Below are 9308 nucleotides of genomic sequence, written 5' to 3' on the forward strand. Positions count from 1 at the left end.
GTTAATAAGTTAGAAATATAATTGGTGTTGTACTTTTTGAAGGAACATTAAGGAGGGAACTTAATTAAAATAAAATTATGTACCTGGATGACAACATTAGAAAAAAACACTTTTGCAACTTTTTTTGATGATTGATATTAGTTACTGACATTTTATTCAGGGAAAATTAGATGGTACACTGTATTGTTTGAATGTATGTTGAGAGAAAAATTAAAAAAAATTCCCCCCCCCCAAAAAAGTCCTTTCTTCCTCCACCCCTCCATTCATTTCATTCTTCCTTCCTTCCTTCCTCCCTCCCTCCATTTCTTCCTTCCTTATTCAAAATAAGAAAAGCCTTTGCCGGCAAAGGCTTTTCTTATTTTGAATATTCCGAGTGGGCTAGCAGGGAGATAGGGAGCACGCGCAACCGCCCGCTCGCCCCCGACATTGAATATCACCTTTGCCGGCCTCCGCTGAGAGAACGTCTGCCCCGCGTCTCTCCTGCAACCCCCTTGCTGAGAGCCCGGGGCGAAAGTCCTCTCGGCAAATGTGAGGCGGGCAGGGCGTGTGCGCGTCACCGCTGAGAAGAATGGAGAGAGAACGAGAGTGAGTGAGAGCAACAGACAGCAAGATAGAGAGAAAGTGAGAAAGAGAGAGTGAGAGAAAGGGGGGGAGAGAAAGAGATAGCAAGATAGAGAGAACAAGAGAGAGAAAGAGCGTGAGAAAGAAAACAAGAGAGAAAGAGTGAGAGAGAGAGAAAGCAAAAGAGACAGAAAACAAGAGAGAGAAAGTGAGAAGAAGAGAGAGAAAGAGGGGGAGAGAAAGAGAGAGGGGGAGAGAGAGAAAGAGAGGGAGAGGGAGAAAGAGAGAGGGAGAGGGGGGAGAGATAGCAAGAGAGGGAGAGAGAGAAAGAGAGAGGGAAAGGGGGAGAGATAGCAAGAGAGGGAGAGAGAGAAAGAGAGAGGGAAAGGGGGAGAGAGGGGGGAGAGAAAGAGAGAGGGAGAGAGAGAGGGGAGATAAAGGAAGAGGAGAGAGAGAAAGGAAGAGAAAGAAAGAAAGAGGGATAGAAAGAGAGAGAGAGTGAGAGATGCTCAGTGAGCCTTTGCAGTTGCATTTCTTTCTTTCTTTCTTTCTTTCTCTCTTTCTTTCTTTTTCTCTCTTGCTCTCTTGCTCTTTCATTCTTTTTTCTTTCTCTTGCTTTCTTTCTTTCTCTTTCTTTCTCTCCTTCCTTCCCTCCTTCCATTTCTTTCATTCCCCCTCTCTATTTTTATTTCTCTTTCATTTTCTTTCTCTCTTTCTTGCTTTCTTTCTTGCTCTCTTTCTCTCTTTTACCTTCCCTTCCTCTATTTCTTCTTTTCTTTCTCCTTCCTACCTTCTTCCCTCCCTCCCTTCAGTCCTTCCTCTCTTACTCTCCCCTTTCATAAGTTTCCTTGCTTCCTTCCTCTGTTCCTGTCCCTTCCCCCTTTCTTTTTTTCTTTCCTTCCTTCCTTCCTTCCTTTCCTCCCTCCATTTCTTGCTTTCCTTTTCCTTCCTCCCTTCTTTCCTCCCTCATTCCCTTCTTTCACTCCTTCCTCTCTTACTCTCCCCTTTCACACCTTTCCTTGCTTCTTTGCACCCTTCTTCTGTTCCTGTCCCTTCCCTCTTTCCTTCCTTCCTTCCCACCCTCCGTCCATTCATTCACCCATTCCTCTCTTGATCGCCCCTTTTACCATTCCTCCCTCCCTCCCTTCCTCCCTCCCTCCCTCCCTCCCTTCCTCCCTCCCTCCCTCCTTCCTTCATAGCTCGCCCTCGCCTTTCTTCCCTTCCTTCCAGATGGGAGTGCCCCCTCAAGACACCCGCCTGACTGCTGGTACCCTGCTTTTTCTCTCCCCTCGTCCTTTCCAGCTCCTCGCGTTTGCTGGCTGGGGAATTCTGGGAGTTGAAGTCCAGATATCTTCAAGTTGCCAAGGTTGAGAAACACTGGCCTATGGGACCGCCTCGCTTGGCGTGAAGCGGGAAATGATCCTCGGGGGATGGAGTGGCTTGGCGACTTAAAATAGTTTTAAAATGGCAGGGGGGCCCAGACACTTAGGCTGTATGGGGCCCCAAAATTCCTGATGGTGGCCCTGCTGAAAAGGACCGGCTGTTGGTCCCTTAAAGCTGCCGCCGCCGCCTCCATTCGGGCGAAGGGATCTCCGCAGTGGGTGGTGGCGGCGGCGGCAGCTTCAAGAGACCAACAGCCGGTCCTTTTTGGAGCTGCGTTTCTGCAGCCTCCAAGGCCACCCACCGAGGAGATCCCTTCGTCCGGAGGCGGCCTCAGAGGCTGCAACAATTCAGCCCCGAGAAAGACCGACTCTTGGTCCCTTGAGCCTGCCGCCGTCGCCTCCGTTCAGGCAAAGGGATCTCTGCAGTGGGCGGCAGCGGCGGCAGCTTCAAGGGACCAACAGCCGGTCCTCGTTGAGCTGAGCTTCCTTTGGCTTCCTTCGAGGCGGCAGGTGAGCTCTGCAGCTTTGCCTCGAAGGAAGCCAAAGGAAGCTCAGCTCGGGGGCGGGCCTGAAGCAGCTGCCGCCCCCTATTCCGCCCCGTGCTTCGGCCGCGCCGGGGCCAAGTAACCTAGGCCTGTCGCCCCCCGGCTCCAAGCACGGGGCCTGGGCGGCGGTCAAGCATCGGAAGGGCCTCACCGTCGCCTGGCCGGGTAGAAGCTCTCCTACCTGCAATCCGCGACGGCGTGGCCATTAACAAGTTAGTGCGCGGGGGGGTCATGATGGCTTGTTTACTGCCCCCTCCAGACGCTCTTGCAGGGCTTCTGGAGGAGGAGGCGGTGGAAAGCCAGGGGGCGGGGAGGAAAGCAATTGGCCAATTTCTTTCTCGCCTTTAGGGAGAGGAACTGTTGCTGCTCTGCCATAGGGTGCTTTCCTCCCTGCCCCCTGGCTTTCCTCTTCCTTGCCGCCGCCAGACGCTCACCAGCAGAGTGGAGGGGAGATTCGGGAACTTAGTACATATAGATGGTAAAATCTTGTATGCTGCCACGGGCCGGGTAAATAGCCTCAGCGGGCCGCATCCGGCCCATGGGCCGTAGTTTGGGGACCGCTGACTTACCCAAACCCCTTGATTGTGTATTCCCCTTCCCCATCTTATTTATTTATTTATTCATTCATTCATTCATTCATTCATTCATTCATTCATTCGATTTGATTTGATTTGATTTGATTTGTATGCCACCCCTCTCCGCAGACTCGGGGTGGCTAACAACAGCAGTAAAACAGTACAACAAAATCCAATACTAAAAAAACAGTTAAAAACCCATTATATAAAAACCAATTATACATACATACAAACATACCATACATAAAATTGTGAAGGCCTAGGGGAAAGTGTATCTTAGTTCCCCCATGCCTGGCAGCAGAGGTGGGTTTTAAGCAGCTTACGAAAGGCAAGGAGGGTGGGGGCAATTCTAATCTCTGGGGGGAGTTGGTTCCAGAGGGTCGGGGCCGCCACAGAGAAGGCTCTTCCTCTGGGTCCCGCCAAGCGACATTGTTTGGTTGACGAGACCCGGAGAAGACCCACTCTGTGGGACCTAACTGGTCACTGGGATTCATGCGGCAGAAGGCGGTCCCTGAGATATTGTGGCCCGGTGCCATGAAGGGCTTTATAGGTCATAACCAACACTTTGAATTGTGACCGGAAAATGATCGGCAACCAATGCAGACTGCGGAGTGTTGGAGTAACATGGGCATATTTGGGAAAGCCCATGATTGCTCTCGCAGCTGCATTCTGCACGATCTGAAGTTTCTGAACACTTTTCAAAGGTAGCCCCATGTAGAGAGCATTACAGTGGTCGAGCCTTGAGGTGATGAGGGCATGAGTGACTGTGAGTAGAGACTCCCGGTCCAAATAGGGCCGCAACTGGTGCACCAGGCGAACCTGGGCAAACGTGGATCGAGGAGGACGGCCAAGTTGCGAACTCTCTCTGAGGGGGTCAATGATTCTCCCCCCAGGGTAATGGACGGACAGCTGGAATTGTCCTTGGGAGGCAGGACCCACAGCCACTCCGTCTTGTCTGGGTTGAGTTTGAGTTTGTTGACACCCATCCAGGCCCCAACAGCCTCCAGGCACCGGCACATCACTTCCACTGCTTCGTTGACTGGACATCTTCCTCTTTACTTTTCCTTTTTTTTCTGTTCATCCTTTCCTACCCGCGTATTTCCCTTTTTCTTTATATTTATAAATAAAGTATATTTTTTTAAAAAAAGAATTCTCTTCTGTTCTCTTCTGTTTTCTACTCTTCTCTTCTTGACAAATGCATCTTTTCTTTCGTGTACACTGAGAGCATCTGCACCAAAGGCAAATCCCTCGTGAGTCCAATTCCACTTGGCCAATAAATAATTCCTATTCTCTTCTCTTCTCTGCTCCGCTCCATTCTGTTCTAAATTCTATTCTGTTCTCTCTGCAAGGGTCCACAAAGGACCCTTCATGTCAACCCTCGGCTGCAAAGCTTCTCCTGCAGTGGAACCTCTTGGGTTGCTTCTCTATTTGGAAACTTCTGCCCTGTTATGCATCTGAAGGGGGGAGGGAGATAAACAGGGGGGAGGTGGGGGTGAATTCTCTCCCCCCCCACCTCCATGCTAACTGCCTTCAAGAGAAGCCCCTCTCTGAGGCCTCTCCCGGCTGCCAAGACACAGCAGGCGCTTAAAGTGCCCTTGGAAGAGCTCAACCTTCGGAGCCCAAATCCCCCCCCACCCCCTCCGAGGGGCGACAGGGAGGCGTCTCAGCCGGGAACCTCTGGCCAATAAAGCCCAAATGTTGCTGTTGGCTCAGCAGATCTCAAGGATGGTTGGTCTGCATGGTGACCTCGTGGGAAGAGAGGAATTGATAATAAGAAGAATAAGAAGAAGGTCACCCAGATAGGCTCACCCCAAACCATGGGGGACAAAACACCCCATGCCTGGAAGAGCAGAAGGCCAACTGGGCAGAAGGTGTCATGGCCTTAATTCTCCTTTTGCTCATGGCCCCTCAGCAGAGCATCCAGGCCCTCCTGGGGCTCTTTTCTTTCTTTCTTTCTTTCTTTCTTTCTTTCTTTCTTTCTTTCTTTCTTTCACCTTGTAGGTCATCTAATCCAAAATCCCACCCCCACCCCCACTCAGGCTGGAATCCCTACACCACTTCGGACAAATGTCAGTCCAGTCTCCCCTTGAAAGTCCCAAGTGTTGGAGCTCCCACAACCTCCGCTGGCAACTTCTGTCCCCCTGCTTAATTGCTCTCACCATCAGGGAGTTGAATCTCTCCTAGGTCAGTTTTCATCCCTTGTTCCTTGTTAGGCTTTCTGGTGCTTTGGAGAATAGCTTGACCCCCTCCCTCCTCTCTGCGGCCACCCCTCAAGTATTGTGACCCTTATCATGTCTCTCCCCTGGCCCTTCTCTTTGCCAGACTATCCAGGCCCAGTTCCTCCCACCTCTCTTCCTGTGCTTTTGCCTCCGACCCTCTGACCAGTCCTGGTGGCTTCTCTCTTCTGCACTTTCTCCAGAGTTTCAAGGTCTCTTTTGTAGTCAGGTGACCAAAGCTGGATGCAGGACCCTAAGTGTGGTCTGACTAAGGCCTTGTAGAGTGGTGTCAGCTCCTCCCTAATCCTAGATCGTATCCCTCTGTTGATGCAACTGAGGATTGGGTTGGCCTTTTTGGCTGCCGCTGCCCACTGCTGGCTCCTATTTAGTCAGTTGTCCACCAAGACTCCAAGGTCCCTTTCGCAGCTGCTGCTATTGAGGGCGGTTTCACCAGGTTTATACGCTTACCTGGGTGTAGGGTTTGACTTTTCTCTGCCCTGAATTTCATTCCATTTGCTTGGGCCCAGTGCACGAGGCTGTCAAGATCCCTCTGGATCCCTCTGGATCCCTCTGGATCCCTCTGGATCCCTCTGGATCCCTCTGGATCCCTCTGGATCCCGAGCGCTTCCTCTGGGCTATCCCGTGTGGCTGCTTGGCTGCATGAAAAGACACCTCTGCCGCCTCCCCCCACCCCAGGGATTTGGAGGTGACCGGCCAGGCAGGGTTGGGCACCGCAGGGTCTTCCAGGTCCTGGGGCTACTCGCTGAATGAAGCGGCCCCACCCTTCACCCCGCAGAGCGGCAGTTTTTGCCATAAACGGAGACGCCTTTTCAGGGCAGCAGACCAAGAAAAGCACGGGGACCCCTGGGATGGCCTCCGTGGCCTGCCCCCGCCCCGCCGCCCTCACAGGCCGAAGTCACGGCCAGCCTGTCCCCAGAAGCCTCGGTCCGTCCCCTCGGGCGGAGACCCGGCCCCTCCCTGCCGCCAGGGGTGGGGGGGGAGGCGGGCGGCAGCTCCACGGGGCGTGTAGTGGCCCAAGCGGGGCTTTATAAGGAGGCGTCCCGCCTGCGGCTGGCCAGTTTGGATTCCCGGAGAGCAGCATGGCGACAGGCACCGGGGCGCTTCTGGGGCTCCTCCTGGCTTTCCTGCTCGGCTCCTCCGGCACCTCTGCCGAAGCCCGGAACTCGGAGCGCTTCGCCGCGGCGAAGGTAGGATGCGGGGTGGCGGTCGGAGGGTCCCGGCCTTCCCCGTGCAAAGCCCCCGCCCGCTCCCGTGCTCTGCGCAGGGGGCGCCGCTGCCCCGGGGTTGGTGGCCGCCCCAGGACCCGTCCCGCTCAGCGCCAGAGCCTCGGAGCCCTCGACGGGAGGTCGGGCGGCGCTGCTGCTCCCGCTCGCTGGGCCGAGGGCAGAGCGATCCGCCCGCGGGGTCTCATGCTGGGCGCCTCGACAGGCGGGACTTTGGGATGGGCCGCATCTGCCCCCCCCCCCACCGTCCCGGCGTGGGCAGCCCGAGGGGGGATCGGATACGTGGCCGCGCGCCGGGGGTTCAAATCCCCGGAGAAAATGAGGCCAGCGCTGCCAGCCTCTCCCCCCGTTGGGCCGCCTGGCTCGGCCGCAACCCTGACCCGCTTCCCTCCCCTCCCCCCTCCCCCCTCCAGTGCGTCCTGAGTGGCAGGTGGGTGAGCGACCAGGGCTCCAAGATGGTCATCTCCGACAGCGGGAATTCCGGGGTCTTCAGCGGCTCCTACATGACCGCCATGACTACCACCGACGCCGTCATCCGGCCGTCCCCTCTGCAGGGCGTCCAGCACCCGGTGGCCAGGCGCGCCCAGCCCACCTTCGGCTTCACGGTCAACTGGAGTTTCACTGGTACAGCCGCCCGCTCTTTGCGACGGAAGCAGATAGAAGGGGTGGGGGAGGGAAACTGGTGGATCTCCCCTCCCTTGGATCGGCCCCTTGCAGATTCCTTTCACTGAATGTCGCCGTCTCTCCCCCGCCCCGCCCCCCCCTTTGGCTGGAGCCCCCCAAAGACTCCGGGTGCCACCACCGGCGTGGAGCAGATCACCCGGGCGGGTTTGTTTGTCCGTTTATTCAAGCAAGAGTTAAACCGATATAAGTGTAAACGTAACTGTGAATCCATGAAGTGGATATGAATAAAAGGGAACGTTAGGACCAGGACGGCGCTCAAACTTTGATGATGTTGGTCTATCATCTTAATTATCTCGTTGGTCTTCATCGTGGATTACGTTGACCTGTGGAACATGCAGCCCCCCCCGCGAGTGCTGTAACCGGGTTTCCTGCTGCTGATGGGGGGTCTCCGGGTGCTTCCTCCCCCCGCAGAGTCCACGACCGTCTTCGTGGGCCAGTGCTTCCTGGACGCTGACGGAGTTGAACACCTGAAGACCACCTGGCTGCTGCGTGAGGAGGTGGGATCCGTGGCCGAGGACTGGGCGGCCACCAGGTAAGGAACAGCCGGGGCCGAACTGCTCTGCGCGCTACCTGGGAGGGCCTCCCTCTCCCTCCCCTTCCCCCTTCCCAAGAGGCAGCAACCGTTTGGGCCTCAGGCTCCTGTCAGCACCCGGCGGGACTGAGCAGCTCCGGGAGGGGGGCTGTAGGCTGCCATTACTAGAAAGCCCCCCCCCCCCGATATCTGCCACTCCTCCCACAAAGAAACTCAGCAAAGCTTGTAAGGTGCTTTAGTGAGAAGCCGTTGAAGTTGGTTTGGGTGGCCATGAATTGCAATCCTCCAATTGGAGAGAGGTAGCCAGCACAGCCCCTATGTTTGTATGGGGGGCACAGAGGCGACCCGGGTGCCTCCCCCCAAGCACAAGGCCTGTGGCGCTTCACCCAAAGGGCCCACCTTCTCGGGACCCTGGGGACCCTCTTCCAGGGAGGCCCTCCGAAGGCAGCAGAGACCCGGCCCGGCCTCCTTTGGGTCTGTGCCCCCCCCTGTCAGATTTGGCCTTCAATGTGTGGCTGAGGGTCCGCCCAGCCCTGGCTGCCCCCCAAGAAGCATTTCCTCTCCCCCTCCTTTTCACTGTCACCTGAGTGGGTGGACGGAGGGAATGGGGGGGGGGGGAGATGCTCAGTCTGGGGGGAGGGGCAGCAATCGTGAATTTTCCTTCGTGAATTTTGACATTTTCCTCCTTCCCGCTTCATTGCAGGGTTGGCACCGACACTTTCTACCGCATCAAGTGAGCGGGTGAAGAGAGCCAGGCGTCTACGCTTCCTGCCTTCCTCCCCCTCCCATCAGCCCCTCTTCTTTAATAAAATCTTTTCCTGAGCAACCTCGGCCTCCCTGCTCTTTCGGAAGCTCCCAGGGTGCCAGCCTGGAGGCTTCTGGGCAGGACCCCCACCTGGAGGGAGGGTGGGCTCAAAGCCGACTCTGGGCTGAAAGGGTCCTTTTCGGGTACTTCCCCCCTTATGTTGTCCTTGGCTTGGTCCTGGGGGCAGGGGGCTTTCCACATGCAAACGACAGGCCCTGGGGGGGGGGGGGCCTGAAGTGGGGGCGACTCTTGTGCTTTGCTGATTTGGCCCCTCCTGTCTCTACGGCCCATTTGGCACAGCTGTTGCCCTGGAGGACTGGGGGGAACCTGCAGCCGATCCATGGGGCAGCAGCGTGACGCGTTCCAGACCCGTCCTGGTGTGAGTCGAGCGGGACTTTTTTTAGCCCCCCCCCCCAATGTTCCCCAGGATTTTGTAAATGTGAATAATGTGCCGCAGCTCAAAAAAGGTTGGGAAACACTGCCTTGGAGAATAGCTTGCCCCCCCCCTGGGGTCTCTTTGCCGGTTTTGGCTGGACATCTTCTCTGACCTAGGATCCCACAGGGGGCGTCGCTCCAGGGAGTCGGGCAGGGGGATCGGCAGGGACTCAACCGGAGCTCTGGGCGTTTGGGTCTCCCCTGAATCTGGAGGATCTTGTCCTTAAAAGCACTCCTCCACAAGGCTGGTGTTCAATGGGGGGGGGACTCCTGCCAGGGGGAAGCGGTGGCAGCCGTGGGTGGGAGGAGCTTCGCCCAGATCCGCCTTC

General features: G+C 56.1%; 1 protein-coding gene across 1 annotated transcript; it reads left to right on the top strand.

Annotated features, from left to right (window-relative positions):
• The first annotated feature begins 6282 nt into the window (after nucleotides 1–6282).
• Nucleotides 6283–8556, top strand: LOC139162861 (avidin-like). The gene is made up of 4 exons (XM_070743722.1): nucleotides 6283–6487; nucleotides 6937–7147; nucleotides 7619–7739; nucleotides 8443–8556. Exons 1-4 carry the CDS (start codon nucleotides 6380–6382, stop codon nucleotides 8474–8476), a joined length of 474 nt encoding a protein of 157 aa, XP_070599823.1. The 5' UTR covers nucleotides 6283–6379; the 3' UTR covers nucleotides 8477–8556.
• Nucleotides 8557–9308: the final 752 nt, after the last annotated feature.

This window comes from Erythrolamprus reginae, chromosome 2, assembly GCF_031021105.1.
Source record: "Erythrolamprus reginae isolate rEryReg1 chromosome 2, rEryReg1.hap1, whole genome shotgun sequence".
NCBI classification, from domain to species: Eukaryota; Metazoa; Chordata; class Lepidosauria; order Squamata; family Dipsadidae; genus Erythrolamprus; species Erythrolamprus reginae.